The following is a 21,061-nucleotide window of genomic DNA, read 5'->3' on the forward strand; positions in this document are numbered from 1 at the left end:
GGTAAATAAAACTTTTTAATACATTTTTATTCTTAAAAAAATAATGTAGATCATATTTAACTATTATTGTGTGTTGTACATTTTCTAGGTTTTTTCTATTGTTTGACTTTTTTTCAACATTTCTTAAACTTTTTTCAAATTCATATTTTGAACATTGTTAAAATACATTTTTCAGTGTGTATTAAATAACTGTATATTTGTATACTATTATTTAATTTATATTTTATAATGTTTTTAACCTTTGTTTACATTGTTTGACATGTTTAAAATGTTTTACATGTTTTAATACATTTATTCAACTTTCTTATAGAAACTTTTTCTTACTTTCCATACAAAAAGTACATTTAGTTGCTTGTGTAATAAATTCAATATCTACATGGTCCATCCCTCATTTCCCACCCTGCCCCTCCGCTGTGCCCAACCCTTGACAAAGATGAAATTGCAAGTCTTTTCCAGCCTCATGAACTCAGGCCGTGATAAGTCCACCATTTACTCCAAACTTTTTCATATTTAAGTGAACATCCCCTTGCAGCATAAACATTTTCCTTCATCTTGACACACCAGTCAATGACATTTATCCAAGTCACTAGAGCTGGGGCCATTGGGAAATTCCATTGTTTGGCTATGTCTCTCTTTGCCACAAGTGTGCCTAACTACACTAAAGACCTGTCCCCCCGGGAATCCCCAGATATTCCAGGATACTCAGTAGTGCAATCTTGAGATGTACCTCAATGTGCGTTGTGACCACATGAGTCAGGGTGGACATGATGGTCTCCCAATACCCGTGGGTGATAGGACAGGACCACACCATGTGAAAAAAATCTCCTCTGGGGTCTTGGCTTGGTGATGCGTGGACGTGGGCTTTCCATAAATGGTGGGGTGTGAGGTGTGACTGATGTAAATATTTAATCGGTATGAGCTGAAGTCTTGCCGAGATAGCCAGCACCTGAGGATCTATACAAGCTTCCTACCAGTTGGCCTTGTCCAGTGTCCCCTCCCATTCCTCCCCTTCACTTTCAGAGGACCCATCAATGGATGACCTTCCAGTGGGCTGTACTCTGGGATGCCTTCCAGATTACCACTGTACTCAAGGAACTCATGCCAGAGTTGTAAATAGCAGAAAAACTGAGAGGCGGTGTGAAATTCTTTGCAGAGAGCTTGAAAGGATTTAGGGCCTCATTACGAGGCTGGCAGTGATGGTCGAACCGCTGCATTATGAACATGGTTCTCTACAGTCTTAGAGTGGTCTGAGTTGTACTCAACCAGGATGGCGCTGAGTTCAGAGCTGCCTGGCTGATTACAAATCTTCTTACCGCCGGCCTTTCCATGGTGGTCTGACTGTCATGGAAAGGCTGACGGTAAGCCAGTGCTGGGGGCCATATGGGCATGGGCAGGACAGGGGCCCCCTGCCCAGCACCATCAGAATGTGCATTCCGAGGGTGCTGGGGGACCCCGTGTGATGGCATTGGTCTCAACTCTATGTGGAGCCAAGACCAATGCCACCACATGGTTCCCACTGGGCTGACCGGTGGAAACCAAGGCAAGCCTCAGTCTGGCCAGTCCTCTCTCTCCGCTCCGCAGCCCTGTGGCCCTGAATTCAGCTGTTGCGCAAACCTGTGGGCTGCCACCTCGCACTGTGCATCTCGTGTCCTCCCAAGCTTTCCACCAGGTGGGCTGGTGCCAGCACTGCAATGTCCATGAAGCAGCCGGTGCAGTAAGGACCAATCTGCCCTCTGCGAACCCCATCTACCTCAAGGGCCCGCACACCCCTAGGCCCCTGCCCCACATGTCCCTCAAGTCTTATCTTCACTTTTTCTGGCCTGGTCCTCCAGGGGCCAATGCTCGAGCCATGGTACGGGCAAAGCTGTGACTGCTCGCTGAATATTGGGCACACTGGGTCAAACCCAGCTTACCATCTTAGGAGTCCATGGTTCTTTACCACAATGAGTCAGATCACAGTTGCCCCTCTGTTTGTTACTCTGTAGGCTTTCCACGGACCCCTTGCCCAGTCGGGTAACCTGTCAAACCCTCTCGACCTGTTGGGGCCACCAGCACCCAGGAACGTGATCCCTCAGTTTTGTTGAGGGGGAAAAGACCAAAGCACACCCACCATCTTGGCTGCCCAGGCCATACCCTGAGATTCAATCAAAATGTTTTACTAATTTTACCATTCATTTGTATGAAAAGAGGGTCTTTTTTATTAGTTTTATTTAGCTGCCACTTTTCATTTACTGCTGCCATCTATTTTTTAGTCGGTTTGTGTAATTTGTAGTCTATTTTCTGGGATCTAGGTACTGGTAAGGTGCTGCAGTGTGTCAAAACAAGTAAGTCATTTAAAAAGATTTTTTAGGGTTTTGAGGGTAGGGGATGTGTGGAGGGTCTAGAGGCTAGTGTTGTTTGAGGGCTTTTTGTACATTTAATTGTATTGTCGTGCTTTGCAGTATTGATATGTAATGTTATATTGTGTTATGTTGCTTGTATTATAATGATTAAGTGTAACGTACACGTACTTTTGGGAATGTAGTGTTTCATGTGGGTGGTTTTTCTGTTTTCCTTTGCAGGTTTCTGTCTATGATTTTGTCTGGCTTTTCAAAGGAAATCTTCTTTGGTTTCTAATAAACCAATATTTTTAATTTTGATTTAGTTTTTTTACAGGTTTCCATGAGCGTTTTTTTTAGTAAACACTTTTTCTGTTTTATTATGTTTCATAGATCTTTGAGTTGCTTTGAGAGATCTCTATTGAATTGGTTTCATGTTTTTTTAGGCTTTCTGGATAATATTTTTCCTGTTTTTGTTTGATTATACTTTTTGACTATGTGGATGCAGAGGACGATCTCCAGCTACATAACATATTTATTTAATTTGTTTTGGGTGGGAAATGTTATATATGAGTATGTGTTTAATGATTATGTTAATGTTATTTGGAAATGTGTTCTCACTATTTTATAACGGATTGAGTTTGTTTTTTGAGCTTTTTGGTCAATGAGGTTGAGGTTTTTAATATAAACAATTCATATATTATTTTATTGTATCTGTTTTTATGTAATGTTTGGACTGATGTAATAAAACATGTTTATTACAATATTTATATAAAATATTGTTTGTCATGTTGGTTAAAATGATGTTATAGTTTTTTGGGAGTTTTGGTGGTTAGTATTTATTTTATATGTTCTGGTTATTATTGCTAAGTAATCTACTCCTTTGTTGTTTATGAAGAGTTTGACTTTAAATTGTAGCATGGCATATATTCTTTTGGTTTGTTTGTGAAGTTTAGGTGCACTTTGGTTTACGGATTGCTCCATTCATAGTTTTTGGTAGTGTTGTTCTTTTTGTAATGCTTCAATACATTTATAAGGTGCTGATTGGGTGCTTCTTAGGTAGGTGTGAAAGGCATTGTGCCATCCTTCCATTGCTTTGTTTGTTTTAGCTTCCTGTGCCATGGTGCTATCATAGCATTTCACCATGGTCTTTGGAATTTGGTTTGGTGTCTGTGTCCGTAGCGATGCAGTCTGCCAACCCAACTATCTTCAAAATAAACTACTAAGGGGCTTAGTTTGTGTTTGCTTTGTTGGTAGAAAGATCTTTCTATTAGTACATTGTAATAGCCTGCTAGCCCTGTGGCATGGACATATGCTAGTGCTATAATATTTTTATGTCAAAGGCAAATTGACAATTTGTAGCATATTCTTCACTTAGTGCTGATTGTTAGAGGTGTCTCTATATGCTTTGATTGAAATGGTAGTAACAGCTGTGTTTGTGTGTTGAAAGGAAGATTAACCCAACAAGTTTCAGAAACTAGTCTTTATTATCCTTTTCTACTGCTCATCTTCAAACAGCCTCTCACCTCACAGCTCCAACATTCTATCATGAGCTCCTGCTCACATTCTGCTCACATTCTAATTCACTTGAAACATTCTAAGTCTTAAGAGCTGGAGGTGGGATGGAGCACACTATTGAACATATTAAGTACTGATATAAATGCCTAATAAAATACAGAAACTAATTACATATTAACTAACTAATTAATTAAACAAGATTACAACAGTTTGGCTGTGTGGGGGTAAAGGTTTCAAATACTTTGAATCATGGCTTGTTCAAAGTCTATGATTATTTTTTGGTGGACAGTGGGTAGTGTTGTATGCTTAATATGGGTTAAGAGTTCATAATAAGTGCTACTTTGTTTATTTGGTAATAGTGTATAAATAAAATCCATATTTGTGGTTTGATATTCACCATGTATGGTGCGTATATGAGTAGATGGTTTGGGTCACATTTTTATGGTCCCATCCATCATTTATGTTTGACAATGGCATAGTTCTAATGTTATCTGCTGTAGATAATATTAGGATTCACTTATCATTACTTAGGTTGCCATATAACAGTAAGGGTTCCTTCTAAGGTGTCATTAGTAAGTGTTCAGGTATTTAAATATCTTGGTATCTTCTACAGGCAGGAGGGGTATCACTGGTGTCTTTTTTAGTTTGTTCAATAAAACGTTTTAAAGTGGGTATAGGTGTTAGTTGGCCTGTGTAGTGTTTAGGGACTATAGGGAGTATGAGCCTGATTACGACCTTGGCGTAAGGGATACTCTGTCACAAACATGATGGATATCCTGCCCGCCATTTTACAAGTTCCATAGGATATAATGGAAATTGTAATACAGCGGCCATGATATCCGTCAGTTTGTGATAGAGTATCCCATCCGCCAAGGTCATAATCAGCCCCTATATTTTTTATTATTTTGCTTGTGGGCTTCCCGGAGCTAATGCTTGCCTCTCTTCTATCCTGCAATACTTCCCTTACTTCTATTTCTGTTACATTTGGGGGAGGATTGTGTTCCCATTTATTATAACATCATTTGTAGTGGCCCTCGCATAGCATGCATTAGAATAATATTTGGTACATTTCCAATTTCATTTTACATTGATCTGCTTTCTTGGTTGTAGTCCATGTGACTTTGTTATTGCTTTCCTTTCTGGGATGTCAAGTATCTTTCTTTTTCTGTCATTGTGGCTGAAATTAGGGTATTAGTATAAATAATTACATTTTTAAAATGTTTAAATGCTTGTTATTTCTACTGTATATAAAATTATGCAACTACTTTTATAATTTACACTTACATGTATGTTCTTGTTGGATGTATTACACTTTTTTGCAAGTTTCTGTTGGGGGTGTTTTAATGTGGAGCAGCTGCTTTCTTTTCTGTTGGAAGAAAAAATTAACATCAGTTTTAAATGTTCATTTGTTGGTAGTTTGTAGAGGTTAGGGGTTGTTAAAGGTTGGGGTTGTTAGTTGAAGTTAGTTGGGGTTGTTTTTAATTGCTTTGTTGGTGAGGTTCTATTTCATAATAATGTATTTATATTTACTTTCTTATATATTTTTTCTGATTTATGATTGGTGTTGTTTTTTGGCAGGTTAGCAGTTTGAGAAGTTGTAGTATTTACTTTTACTCAGTTTATTTAAAGTGATAGAAGTTGGAGAGTGTTTTGTTAATTATTTGCTATTTTACATTTACAATTTTAATTAGAAGTAAGTTTTAGTTTATACGTAAGTTTTACTTACATTGCAAGGTAGCTGACAAGATTTGTATATTTCCTTTTTGAGTGTGGTGTTAGAGAATCTGGCAGAGTTTCCACATCATGCAGTTTTTCTCATTTTTGAAGTATTCAGCTGGTGAAACCTGTGGGCCTGGTTATGAGTTTGGCAGATGCAATGACCCGTCCGTCGAACTTCCAACGGGGAAGTTGCTGCCATACTGGCTACCTCCCCACCGGGCCCATTACAACTTTCGTGCTGGGCTGACGGGAACCAAAGTTTCCACCGGTCAGCCCAGTGGGAAAGTGGCAGCAGCATTGTCACTGGCTCATAATAAATCCGCCGGCAATGCTGCGGCCCGCAGGGTGCACCAGCACCGTTCCAGTGGCATGGGCAGTGCAGGGGCCCCCAGGGGCCCCACGACACCCATTCCCGCCATCCTGTTCCTGGCGGTAAAAACCGCCAGGAACAGGATGGCGGGAAGGGGGTCGGAATCCCCATGGCGGCGCTGCAAGCAGCGCCGCCCTTGAGGATTCCCTGGGCCAGGGGTAAACCGGCGGGAAACCGCCGGTGCCCTTTTCTGACCGCGGCTTTACCGCCACGGTCAGAATGGCCCAGGAAGCACCGCCAGCCTGTTGGTGGTGCTTCCGCGGTCCCCGGCCCTGGCGGTCATGGACCGCCAGGGTCGGAATGAGCCCCCAAGTGTTCCTTTATTCGTTGATGTTGGGTAATGGCCAAGATTAAAAAACTCACTAGGGAGTGTGGAAGAGATGATGCTCAGACACTCACTGGTAACTCAATAATGCGTAGATGAAGTCAGAAATTACCAGACATTCCTCAAGATGAGGTCGATATGTTTCGCGTCTCTTATGGTCCACAAGGATCCTATGACGCTATTATATTATTTACTTTTCTCCAAAAAGGACAAAAAAATAAAAAACTAGACTCCTGCAATCTGAAACTATCAGTCAAGAATGTTAACAGTCAATTGCACGAGTCCGCTTAGACCCGGACACATTGTTCCTATTAGTCACCCCTCCCTAGTCGAGAGGGGGCCTGGAAAATCTTCTCAAATCTTCTAAGGTCTTGTGTTTAAATCTTTTTGCTGAGGGTTTTGAGACATCAGGAGGGTATTTGATTTTCAAGGAGCACAGCCACAATATTATTTCAGGCATTATTATTTCAGGTTCTCTGTGTAAGTGTGTATCCCCACAATAGGTGTTTGGTTCCACAGAGAGGTGTGCCACCAAAATAGTATATAATTTATTTATTTAGCAATTAACTTCAAGGTACTTAACCACCTCCTAGCTGCATTGAAATGTGCTGGTGGGATCTCATAAGCAATGCTTGTGACATAGCTTGAAGATCCAGGGGTGTTCCAGTTTTGTTTTTGTTCTGTAGGGTGTTCTCATTTCACCCTAGATCAGGGGAGCTCTGAGTGTTACTAATAGAGTAGTGGAGTTGGGTAGTGTCCTTCCTGAATGGAAGGAAAGATCATCTGTATTCTAATAGTGTCATAAAGACCAGATATTATGTTATGTGTATTTGTAAAGCACACTATCACCCACAAGGGTATCCTGATGTTGAGAAGGTGTTTGTGCCTAGCCCTGCCTAGCCCTGCCTATGGTAGGTTGGTTAATGAAAAAACACAAAATACATGAATAGGCCTAGTAGGAAGAACCTAGCATTTAGAGCGGCTCACAATGTTCATACCTCTTTTTGAAAATAATGGGGGTCATTCTGACCCTGGCGGCCGGTGACCGCCAGGGTCACCGACCACGGGAGCACCGCCAACAGGCTGGCGGTGCTCCCAAGGGCATTCTGACCGTGGCGGTTCAGCCGCGGCCAGAAAGGGTAAACCGGCGGTCTCCCGCCGGTTTACCACTGCCCTACAGAATCCTCCATGGCAGCGGAGCGCGCTCCGCCGCCATGGGGATTCTGACACCCCCTACCGCCACAGGATGGCGGTAGGGGGTGCCGCGGGGCCCCTGGGGGCCCCTGCAGTGCCCATGCCAATGGCATGGGCACTGCAGGGGCCCCCGTAAGAGGGCCCCACAAAGTATTTCAGTGTCTGCAAAGCAGACACTGAAATACGCGACGGGTGCAACTGCACCCGCCGCACCTTCCCACTACGCCGGCTCCATTCGGAGCCGTCGTCCTCGTGGGAAGGTAGATTTGCCCTGGGCTGGCGGGCGGCCTTTTGGCGGCCGCCCGCCAGCCCAGGGCAAATCTCAAAATACCCTCAGCGGTCTTGTGACCGCGGAGCGGTATTTTGACGGGGGAACATTGGCGGGCGGCCTCCGCCGCCCGCCAATGTTAGAATCACCCCCAATGTGTTTTTTAGGACGAAAACTCTCACCCACATTTACGTGTTATGCTTAATCATCAGATTCCTCCTCACACCACTCTCCAAAGTGGTAGTAGTGTAGGCTACAACTCGCCAAACAAAATGAAGAGGAGCACTTCGAATATGAGCATTAGAAGAAAGATACACCAATGTGAGCTATCTGTTGTGGGTGAGAGTCAGCAGATTATATAGCAAAGAAAAAGTGAGGAAAATTAAAAATGTCTTTTGATAGACTCACTCATCGCTTTAATAGATGTTCATGGGGAACTTAATGAAAGTAAAAATGGGGTTATGACTTCAGCTCATTTGTGATACTGGGAATCTGGCAATTTGATTGAATGTATGGGGATCCACATATGATGACAGAATTTTAGGTAGCATGTGTTCAATGCTGACTGCCAGATGCACCTGTTGAGAAGGTATGGAAAAAGACAGACTGGTTCCCCCATTCTGGCAAATGATTTTAAGCAATCTCAGAGCACTCATTGGTCAGTGGTACTAATCACAACTGAGAGCTCAAGAGATTTGAACGTGCTTCCTTGGCCTCGGTCAGGAGTGTAGATGGACAACTCTGGAGTTATGCTGTGTAGGTGTGTTAGCCTGATTAAGTTGCACCTTGACTGGAAGCCACTTAACACTCTGGTGGTTTCAAAGTAGGCTTTGCTTTACAGGGTGCACCTGAAATGGATTTCTACTTAGTTAGATTTGCTTGTGGCTTTTTCAAGAGTACACTGATTATCGAATGCTTAAGAATGCCATTGACAACATTTGTGTATAAAGATATATTCATGAGGTTAGTGATATTGACAACATGTGTGTATAAGGATATATTCATGAGGTTAGTGATAAGAGGTGCCAGAGTAGCGAGCTTTACAACTCTCTTGAATTGTGTGGCATCACAATAACTTTACGGCCCTCTGAATTGTTATGTTTTACAACAATACGATGTTGGGTTCTATTTGGAGTTGTGTTACACCAAAATAGACGGTTCTTCATTTAGTTTACTTCAATATGATTTTAAATCCCCTGTGGGTTTTTAAGTCCTCCTTGTAGCTTTGTTCTACCAACATAGCATGAATGGATTATATGACGGAACACCGAATTAAAAACAACTACTAACCTTAACAACGAGGTCGGAACACCGACCTCGTCCTTACTACTAATGATTTTACCACGAATGCCTTAACAACGTTATTTCGTTGTAAAGGCATTCCTGATAAAATCATTAGCAATAGGCACCATTCACCCTACATCCGTCACCCCACCCCCCCAACCCCACCCCAAAACCTAAAACCCGCTGATCCCCCACCCACTCCCCAAAATCAAAAACGCCCCACCCCCCAACCCCACCCTAAAACCTAAAACCCCCTGACCACCCACCCACTCCCCAAAACCAAAAACGCCCCAATCCCCCAACCCCACCCTAAAACCTAAAACCCCATTACCCCCCACCCACTCCCCAAAACCAAAAACGCCCCACCCCCCCAACCCCACCCCAAAACCTAAAACCCCTTGACTCCCCACCCACTCCCCAAAACCAAAAACGCCCCACCCCCCCAACCCCACCCCAAAACCTAAAAACCCCTGACCCCCCACCCCCTCCCCAAAACCAAAAACGCCCCACCCCCCCAACCCCACCCCAAAACCTAAAACCCCCTAACCCCCCACCCCCTCCCCAAACCCAAAAACGCCCCACCCCCCCAACCCCACCCCAAAACCTAAAACCCCCTAACCCCCACCCCCTCCCCAAAACCAAAAACGCCACACCCCCCAACCCCACCCCAAAACCTAAAACCCCCTGACCCCCCACCCCCACCCCAAAACCTAAACCCACCACTTACCTTCACCAACTCCCTTCTTTGTACCTTAACCACGCATGTTCGTTGTTCAGAACATACGTAGTTAAGGCACAAAAATACGAAGTCGTGGTTAAAAAAAGCGTTGTTACGCTTTCGTTAACCACGACTTTCGTACTAAAAAAGTCGTAAAAAAGGATGTTTCCCGCATGAATGTTCTTAAGAAATGTAAAGAATGTTCACTTTTCCAGTGACTTTAAAGGTATGTGAACACCTTTCGGTGACCATCGAATAAGATGTATTTCTGATGTAGCGGAAAGTCGTAGCTCTCCTTAAAGTGTTCGAATGCACGTTCATTTAATAAAAGAAAGGAAAAGGCGTCAGTGACTATAAGGATTTCTGTGTCAAGGCCAACAAGCTAGTAGGACAGAGCATAAACTTTAAGTGAAATTAAGAACTATCTCTAAATCACCCAACTACCACTTCCTAGTTCTTCCCAGCATTTTCATCCCACAAATGTGTTTTGGAGCTATAAACCAGAGATTCCATCATGTTTTATTCACCAATAGCTTTTTCACTAAAAAAAAAAGTGTATGGGCAGATTGGCAGTTACTCTGAGTTTTCACAGGCATACCATTCGGCTCAGTAAGATGAGAGAAACACTAACCATTTTTGTGTTTTTTTTACAGACCCTTGCTTTTGAATATATCCACAGAGCTGCAAAAGGAGGACATCTTGAAGGAGCTATTCTATCTTCACACTATTTTGTGACAGGAAGCCTGGATAGCGTCCCTAGAGACCAAGAGACTGCTACACTGTAAGACAAAGTAGAATTGCATCTGCACAATGGTGTGATGTCTGATGTGTTGGAAATGTGCTGCCTCTAAAAATGTGGAAGTATTCATGTTCTCAAGTGCCGTACAATATATCTGTAGGACTGGCAGTAATTGGACTACTGCATACTTAACTTGTTTGATGTTGTATTGTTTTTGGTATTAGTGCGTAACTCAATTGATATTCATAATGCATTGCATCGTGAAAAATGTGGCAATTGATAATAGCACAAATTTGGCAGCAACCAACTGCACATAATTAAACCTGATTTGCTTGCCGTTACTTCACATTCATGTGCCCGAAAAACCAAATCAGAAGTCCTATATCTGATGCTCCATGCCAGCCTAAATGAGGGGCTCATGTGACTTTGGAATTCATTTCATGCCCCTTCCCTGCATCCCATATTGCCACGTACACTTTGGCGATACTTGGGGGGAAGTAAGGGTTGTTGTCTGAATATGTTTGCAGAGGGACACGGACATCACTTATAGATTTTTTTCTAAATTTCTGTACACATCACGATGCTCATGTGAATTTGTTGTGTGCTTTTATTGCGTTAGCAGTATTTGCCCTTAAAAAGTAATGGATAAACTATTATAAGACCGTGCATTTTACAAGTGATCTCTGTTTTAGTTCTGTTTCTACTGTTTCTGTTTCATTATGTTTTGCGAAACCTAAGTTTCTTTTGTTAAATCTTAACAAGCTTAATATGCCTTTTTAAGCAGTCATCTACAATGGGCCAGAACCTGGGAAATTCTGTGCAGAGAAAATACACAGTTTTTAATTTTCCAATTTGAAACGGTTGAAACATGTAATTTGCCATGTTATCCTCATTACTCCTTAAACCCTTGTCTGGAATGAGGGGGTCAAGGCAGGAAGTAGGTCGCTTTTGATGAACTGAGAGAGATGAAACTTGTGGTGGTGTACAGGAGTAGCCTGATACAAAGGAGTAGCCAGAACATTACAATACCCCCCAAACCAAACTCTGATGGCATCAAGCAAACAAAGCAAGTGAACCCTATCCTTCTTTGAAGAATTCCCCTTTCTCTTCCATCCGATCACTTCTCCATAAATCCTTTCATGCTTCCATCCCGCCTGCTGTTATCCACAATTTCACCTTTACTTCTATGATCCGTTCACCCACTCATCTATCCATCCATCCATCCTCCCTATCACCCATCCTATCAATCAATCAATCAATCAATATTTGTAAAGCGTGGCTACTTACCTGTGAGGGTCTCAAGGTGCTGGGGGGTGGGGGTGGGGGGTGGGGTGAGGGACCTCATCCGAAGAGCCACGTCCTTTTTTCACCATTAATTTAATCTTTCCTTCGTTTCAACCTGCCATCTTTCTCTCCATTTTCTATCAACCCATTGTGCCTATTAATTAGGAGCTTTTGTCTGCAGAATTACAGAAAGAAGAGTACCATAAAGAACCGCATCCCGGGATAGCTGCTAAAGCGGGGAGGTCTAGGCTGAAAATACCTACGTGTGAGTGTGTACTATAGATTAGGAAACATTTGCCGTATTCCCCAGGAATGTTCCCTCTATTTGTTTTCATTTGTGTGCAACAATGAAGGGTCTGTGTGCACTATATCCAAGGCTATGTGAACGGAAGAGATGCAAAGAAGTGAGTTCACGCTACAGCAACCAAATGGCAAAATTAGGGGCATATTTATAGGCCCCTAGCGCCACCTTGCGCCACATTAATGTAATTGTTTTTGATGTTAAAGGGGCCCAACCAGGCCGAAATCCCTGCGCCTTATTTACAGGGTGGTGCAAATGGTAGTGGTAAGGGGTGCTAAGGGGTGCAGGAAAAGTGGCGTGCACTCAGTGCAGCACCACTTTCAATAAATCTGGCCCTTAGTGTTTCTAATTTGCACTTTAAGCTTTTCATCCATCCTTCATTTACTGATAAAATGATTGTGTATGAGTTGGTTTTAAAATGATTGTCTCCTCAACCTAGTATCATTCTTTTCTAAGCTGAAAACAAGTGGGTTTGGGAGATGGCTGAAATCTCACTGCCTCCTAAGCATTTTACTTTTCCTTCCTTGAGGACAATGTTTAAAACACAAAACAGCGATAGAGAATTGGAAGTACACAGAAGTGCACAGAATATTTCAATCATTAAACTTAGAGATGTAGCAGAAACACAGAGCCACAAGAACCTGTAGTGATTAAATACAAGTTAATTGATTGAAGGGGTGGGACAAGGAGGAGTGCTTGTTATACTTGAAAGAAATGCTTAGTCATTTGATTCTAAACCACTACAGTTTCATTCCATCAATTTTAGCTTTGTTATGTCACTAAAAAGAGAACCATTGACAGGCAAATCAGTCTTGCTGTCGTCCAAAGGAGTAGTTCAGTTGAAACCTTTTGTCCATGACCTCTCTCCACAGGAAGGCAAGCATTCTAGAATGTGCTTGAAGGCAATTCTTTAATCTCTGGAAGTCGCTTGACCAGCAGCGGCCTGTCTTTTGGGGGGCAGTGGCCAACATAAAGTGTCTGTCAGGTTGAGCAAAGGTCAGCCTGATAGACACGGTTTGTTTCGAAGGTAGGCAGTCAGGAGCTAGACATGCCCTAAATGTGCAGGCTCCTTGCTGTGTGAGCTGAACCTTACTGGGCCTAAGATGTTACAGCCCCGTGGGCGTTACCTCTTCAGTCTGGCAAAGCACTTCAAGACATGATGAGGGGAAGCGTTACTGATACCCTGGTACCTGGGCTCTTCAGTGTTAAGACTTGCAAGTGACTTTCAGTGATGCTTAGTCACAGAGTGGGGTGAGTCAGCAGTCTCACTGACCCCATGCCACTCAATGACAGGTGAGGCACTGCCTCCTTCTCTCATGTGCTGACCTAAGTCAGCCAGTGAGTGGAGACAGCAGTCCCAGTCCTTCTGAAACCACAGAGACTGTGTTAAGCTTTTTAATGTTTGGTGTGTGCATGCGCGTGTGAGTATGTATAAATGTATGTGTATTTGTGAGTGTGTGCTATCATTGGGTGTGTGTATGCTTGTGAAAAGTGGGTTTATGTGTGCACTTGTGAATGCATTGGGGTGTGAGTGAATGTGCATGTAGATAGGTGAGTGTATGTATGTGTGTGTGCGTGTGGTTCTCTCTCCCTCCCCAAACACCGATTGAATTCCTGGCCGCCACTGTTGTTGATTCCAAAAGTGAAATATCCAGGATATACAAGTGTGGAAATCACAGAAGAAAGGATGGCTCTCCATCACTTCTCTGTAAGAAATAAAAGTTGTACAACCCCCTCCTGTGAAGGAAAACAGATAACTTCCCACTATTCAGAATCCAGAAAGCAATAAAGACCTGGCTGTTATCTACTGCTTGATTCATAAGGTGCAGGTTACAAGATGTAACAAAACATCATGCAATCCTATCTCTCATTCACATTTACATTCATTGTCATACATATGCGGCAATATGCTCTAGCTGCAATATGACTGGATAACACCTTTGATCCTCATAGACAACACGAAGCATCTACACATAGGATACAGAATAAATTGACACATGACTAACCATGCATCGAAAATAGGTAATTACTTGACCACCAGGAAAGCATGATGGTGACTTGCGTAGGTTTAGAACCGCTAAACAAAACGTATACAATACTTTGTTGAAGCCAAACCTGTTGCTACCTTCCATCATGTTATGAGGTCACCTGAAAATATTTCTACATTTCTAAGAAGCTATTGGGATAGGACTACAACGTCCATGAGTACCTCACATGAGAAGACAGGCTTCATGTCTATGTTTAAGAGGCGGGTCCTACAATATGTGAACTAGAATGCACAGAATGCCTCATGAACAGTACGAGTGCTTCTGTGTGTTTTTTCCTTGAGCGCATCCAAACATATCACAGCGATGTACACATAAACCTAAAACAAGCCAGAACTATTGGCAACACAGATTGTCCTTCCGCAGCAGATAAATGAGTAACAACAGTGACATTGTGACCGATTAGATTTGAATTCTGTCCTTTGGAAAATGAAAATACAACACTATGAAGTAAGCATGGCAAAGGGTGTAAAAAGGAGGAGTGTCATTCTGAATGTGTTCCACTCTGGTTTTTCCTTCACATCACTTTCCTGTGCAATCGTTCCCAACACATTAGTCATATACACTATTTTCATCCCTCTTCTCTGTTACTGAAGTTCTACATCTCCTTCTCTCACAATTTATTTATCTACTTCCTTCTCCTTGCTTGATGCCTTTCCGCTCTCTCTTTCTGCATGCATTTCTTTATTCTCTTCACTTCGCATCCGCATTCTCTTTCACACACACCCTCTTCACCTGTAAGAACTGCGGGCCAGATGTAGCAAGATATGCTTTTGCGATTCTGAAATTGCGAGTCGGTGCGACTCGCAATTTCCGAGTCGCAAAAGCATATGCAGAATGATGTCTCAGACACCTTCTGCGAATCGCTATGAGGTCGCAATAATGAGGTGGGTCGCATTTTGCGACCCCATAACGATTCCCTGCACTCACAGGGATGGTGGCCTGCTGAAGACAGCAGACCTCCATGTCTGTGACTGCTTTTTCAATAAAGCATTTTTTTATTTTATTTTGCAGCCCGTTTTCCTTAAAGGAAAACGAGTTGCAAAATAAAAAAAATACTGAAACCATTTGGTTTCGTTTTTTCAGTGTAGGCAGTGGTCCATTGGACCACTGCCTGCTCTGAAAAAACATTCTGGGCAACATTCACAAATGTGCATCGCGATGGGCATTTTGCATGGCGCAAACTGCGATTTTCGCAGTTTGCACCATGCAATATGCTTGCTACATCTGGCCCTGCATTCTCTTATTTGTTGCCGCTGTAATTACAATTAGCACATGTGACTATCGCTCTGCAGAGAGGGAAAACGTGAATTAGCGCTAATCCTGAAATCCTTCCCGACTCAGTGAGAGGCACTGTGTTAAATACAACGTTTTCAGCCTCAACTCCAGAGCTCCGTCATGCCATGTTCTGAACATCCATTCACAACATGAAATCACACAGACAACCTATTCACATTAGGCATTGTACAGGAGCCATGTGTTGCATGAAATTATTCACAGAAACACAACTTCAGGGAAAGAGAAATACTCTGAAGGACTAGGGACACATACTATTCAGCATAGATTAAAACATATGAAATGTAAATAGGGACTGTGTGTGTCACTGACTTGGATAACCTCAATGGTCCTTACACTCATTGCGAAGAAAGAGACTCGAATGTTTTTGTTTACAAAGTTAAGGACTCGACTACAGGGCCCAGATGCGACCCAATTAATGTTCGTTTTTAAGTACTGCCAGTGCTGGCCACTGGCAGGGCCCTTTCGGTTTAAGCCATGGCCAGTATCTTTAAAAGTAAATGCTTCTTTGAAAGTTGACTTGTTTGAGGATCATTGTTGTCCCTTCTCTCCCCCACTTTCCCTGTAAGAAATGCTCTGAATGCACCTCTTCAGAACTCCTGTTCACAACATGTGGGGCTTCATCTGCCGAACAAGTTTGCACCTCAGTCTCTGTCCTGATGAGCATTAACCCAGGGTAATTATGGAGCAAGGCGCTCCCATACAAGCCTCTGAGACAAGCTCCTTCCTAAATCGGATTCCCTGCTGCACACCAAGAGAAAGTCGAGCTTCTGACGCGCTCACCTTTTAAATTACGAGCAGCGGCTGGCATCGACTTTATATGAGTCTGAGTGCAAGAGTCAAATAATGTGCGTGCAAAAGCACAAACCTTCCAGACAACATAGTTCCCCAGTTAAAATAATAAGATTAGTGTAGTGGTTCCCAAACTGTTTTGACCCGCGCCACGCTTGACCTATTGGCAATTGGTTGCAGCTCCCCATTATGACACTTTTTTTTGACAGATGGGGGGATGTAAGCCGCCTTGGAAGTACTTCTCATTTTCTCCCTGAAAATAATTGGGATGAAGAATATGAAGGTATTGTAATCATAGATATAATGGTTCTGACTTTTGGCTTTGAGTTTGAACCTGTGCTTCTAACCAGTGTTATTTGCCTTTGGGCTTATGCTTCTGATCTGTGACAGCTGCTTATGGATATTTTCATTAAATTAAATACATAGTTCAGGAATAGGCTATATTTCAAAACGTTTAGCCAGTATCCTACAGAAGCCTCCTAAAAGTATCATATTCTGTATCTACTTGAGAACCGCTTCAGTTCTAAGCTTCATTCATAAGACACTTTTGCTCGAGGAAAAAGATTTGATACAAAGCCCAAATTAAACACCACAGAAAATCCATTAATTTGGAGAAAAAAATGGCTCTTCCTGATGTAAGGGGTAAGTATTAGAGCGGCTTCTACTGCACCTAAGCTAAAATGTAAAAAACTATTATGAAGTCTATTTTGACAAATGTGCAATAAAATGATTTCTAAAACACATACAAATCTTATTTTCACTAAAGAATATTATCATATTCTTTCCGTTGATATTCTATCACACAATTAGTACATTTCAAACATTTTCATTTTTCACATAAAATGTAATTTCAACCATTGCTCTGAAAGTCAAAATCAGATTTGTGAAGCAAAATATGTAATCTGAAAAGGACAAGACATTCAAGGGCCTGCCAAACGTAATGCTGCAGGATGTAGGTGTCATTTCATTCCAAGCACAAACAACTGTCAATATGTGGCTACACCAGGAAGACAGAGGGAGTCATTTGGCCAGCCTTGTATCTTCACTGCTCTCTGATTATGCTCTGGGTTCCTCATGTGAATGTAGTAGCTGCAAAAGTGAAACTTAAAGCCTCATTACAAGTGTGGCGGTCCAAAGGCCACCACACTTGCGTTGACAGTCGGACAGCTGCACTGTGCGCATTTCGAGGGTGCTGGTCGGCCCCCTCTGTGCTATGAGATAGCACTTGGCTCCTTTAAGGGAGCTAAGTGCTATCTTGTAGCACTGTTCCCACTACTCTGAATGGCAGAAAGGCTCTTTTACAATGTTTCTGCCCCTCAGACCGGCAAGATCATTGTAATAGGTTGGTTGGGATGCCATGGCGGTAGCGTCCTTTCTGCAAGTTTGTTGATCCCGCGTTGGGACCGCCAAACTCGTAATGAGGCTGTAAGTCTGCTTGATGGACAGCAAAGCCCTTTGGGAATATGGGAAAGTGACATTACGAAAGCATGTACATTTTTATACCATTGATCAAGTACCCCTTCAGTGTGCAATGACTTCAGAGTCTGAATCAGAGTTTTTCACAATGAAATGGGGCAGTGGTTCCTGAACTGTGTGCTTAGTGCACAACGCCCCTGGCTAGATATAATGGCGCACTGGTGTGCTGCGGCACACAGATTAGGAACCACTTGGTTAGTGTCTTATTCACTAATTTCCCTCTTAATAAGGACAGGTATATATTTGTTCACCATATATTTTCTAAATCATCTGGGTGAAGACATCCCTTTCACATTGGCTAAATTAAATGTAGGATTCCCGTAGGGGAGAGAAGTCCACCTCTCCTTCTGGCCTAGGCTGTGAATCAGAGAGCAAGCCCTCTCAGAGAGATCTCACTTATACAAGTCCATCTTGCAGCTACATATACGAAGGGAAAAGATTTTAAGGACCAGGACAGTTGTATTCTTGATGTACTTATTAGAGAAGGGCTCACTAGATTACCTCAAGCATGGTAGACTATGCACTTCTCCACTATGTATGTGAATCAATGGCATTCTGTTAAGTAGGCCAAGCATTCTCTGTGGATTAAAAGTGAGGTGGTGATCTTTCTTTACCGTCCCTCACAGAATATATACATAAGGAGGTGGGATACACAGATTTCTAAACCAGGATGCTATCTCTGTATGTCCCCTGCCTGGATGGAGGGCACACTCACACAGAACATAGATTGTGGATAACCAACTTTATAATTCCCTTCTGGAGTTTGAAATTGCCTTTGGCTGTTGGTTGCATGGATGCCTTGTCCCTTCAAGTCCTCCAGCTCAAGATGAGACTAGTTCTCAGACTACTCATGAGTATCATCGTAGCCTCTGATAGTCTCTGAGCGGCAGGGCCTTCCCAAGGTAGCAGCCCTGTAGGGTTTAACCATTGCCTCTGAAAATAGGAACCCCCAATCCATGTAATACATTCTAATTGACTCTTCAGTAAATTCAGACCCAGGCTGATTTCTGGCACACCCATCCACCTATCCACCCAGGGCCGGCTGTAGCCCCGCAGGCACCTAGTGCACCAACCTTTGTTGGCGCCCCTTCAAAAAACCCTCTTCCTCCATTAATTCCCTCACTACCACGCCCCACCAGGGCCCCTCATCTCCACATAGCCCCTCTCTTACATAAATGTCATTTGTTACTACTCATACCAGTGTACAGAGTCAGAGCAAAACACACACATTATACAGTGCCAATTAATCAAAAGCATATAAAACCAGACTATAGGAAATGTAACATAAAACAATGAGGGTTACAACATGTAGGAGTCACATTTTGCGATAGTAGTAGGCAGTATATTTTAAGTGTTCAATCTGGAGAAGCACATAATCAGGATGTAAAACATACGACAGTGGTTTGTTTTACTAATAGTGTATTTCTACCCAAATTAACCCTTTCTAGCAACATTAGGATAATGAAAGAGTGGAGAAAATACAGAAGGTTTTAACCTATACCATAAAGTTTGCATGGAGCTCTTTGATGGCAGTTAATAGGTCACTGCGCTAAATTAGGTTTGTAACTTTTGAACTTCAAGTAACAAGGGAATATCTGTGTCAAACACAATAACTTACTGAGCAATGCACATAAAAAGCAGTTTGATGATTTGCGTGGTACACGTTCTTTACAGCAGGCATAATAACCCTCTGCACCACTTTATCATGAGCAACAACTGCCACTAGACAAAACTCAGAAATCTTCTTTCTCCAGCAGAGACATTAATCACCAGAATTATCTTGACATTTTTATTGTTGCTTGCAAACTGCTGGACAAATATGGAACTCTGCAGCAAGTGCTTTTTAAACCCATCTTATTCTTAAAAACGAAGCCCATGAGATCAGAGGAGCCAGTTGCAGCTGCACCGGTCGCCCCACCCTAGAGCTGGCCCTGTATCCACCTGGCTAAACATACACCAACTATGTGTACACTTGCATCCAAATCCCTCTCACACATCCTGTGTTCAGTCTGTAATCTGCTTCCCATTTGCAAGGGGAAACAAATAGTTATCCTGTCCTCACTAAGCTACGTAAGCATTACTACCTAATTACCTTTAATCTTTGTTGTCACCTACTATTATTCTCTGTAAATAAAGCCCTTACCTGTTACACACAACATGACAGTCTCGTAGGGCTGACTTTAAAATCAGCATGAGCAGCAGTGTGTCCCCAGACATGCTCAATTTCTACCATGACTGTGGGCAGTTGTAGGGGTGTAGCAATAGTGCTGCAGGTGCGGTGACACAGGGGTCTGAAAGCCCCACTGTACCTCAACTATAGTTGTTGTTTAAAGGTTAAACAAGGGCATGGGAGCATTTCCCTTGCATGCATTAGAACATACAAGACTTTTACTGGTGATTTTCCATGTTTAAAAATGGATACAAAATTGGGTTTCACTTTTACTATTAATAATGGAAAACAACTAGAAAATTTAAACATATATAGAAAATACACCTACTTTCCCCTAGCTGACTGTTTCTTGGCTGCAGTGATCAACCAAAGATGATCTTGAGGTCTTTGAGTTCATCCATGTTATTGCATTTCAGAATTCATTAACTTTATAATTATCACCTGCAAAGCACGGGTCCAACGTACAGTGATATAAAATTAGACGTTCAGAAGTTATGTATATGATTGAATGCACGCTGTTCAGTGAGTCATAGTTATTGCTGTACACATACACACTGCTAAAGAGATGTGTTGTTAGAAATTGGGTTTCTGGTTGGCAGAGGTATGCACCCTGGACAAGCAGGAACCACAATCCTAGTCAGGGCAAGTCAGATGCACATCATAAACTAACCTGCGCTCACCCTCTTGAAGGCCTCACTTAAGGGCAATGTGTAAAGTATTAGTGCAACACTTTAAACAGTAATATATTGAGAACACCACACAAAAAGACACTACACCAGGTTAAAAAATAGACATTAATTTTCTAAGTAAAACAAGGCAAAATGACAAAAATCCAATTAGTCAAATTCGAGATATGTCTTTTTAAAAAATAAAATGCAATCTAGTGCTTAAAATCATGAAGTGCCAACCGGGGATTCTGTAGTTGCGCTAGACCAGGGTAAATCCAAATGTTCAAGCCAACTGCGATGGTGTGTGGGTCGGATACATTCCCAGGTAAGTCCAGCTAAAGTTTTACCTTCTCAGAATTGAGCCAAGAGTCTCTGACTGAAGAGTCAGCGGGGCATCACAGATGGGTGGACTGGAGCCTCAGGGTCATGAACGAGAATACTTGCTGTGGAAAGGGACACATTTGTGGTTTCTTCCGCTGATTCTTTGGACCAGCAGCATGGTTTCAATGTGAGAGGGCCTGCCGCAAAGAGCCCAAAAGCTTGATTTCAGGAGCCACATAGCCACTTTAAGGGACC

At 42.5% G+C, this 21,061-nt stretch overlaps 1 protein-coding gene across 1 annotated transcript in view; it reads left to right on the top strand.

Moving 5' to 3' along the window:
- Positions 1-21,061, top strand: part of SEL1L3 (SEL1L family member 3) — a 390,847-nt gene that overhangs the window by 270,875 nt on the left and 98,911 nt on the right. The window contains exon 16 of the mRNA XM_069202147.1: positions 10,368-10,495. Coding sequence (XP_069058248.1) covers positions 10,368-10,495 — 128 coding nt within the window. The remainder of the gene's footprint in view (positions 1-10,367; positions 10,496-21,061) is intronic.

This window comes from Pleurodeles waltl, chromosome 1_2 (assembly GCF_031143425.1).
Source record: "Pleurodeles waltl isolate 20211129_DDA chromosome 1_2, aPleWal1.hap1.20221129, whole genome shotgun sequence".
Lineage (NCBI taxonomy): Eukaryota > Metazoa > Chordata > Amphibia > Caudata > Salamandridae > Pleurodeles > Pleurodeles waltl.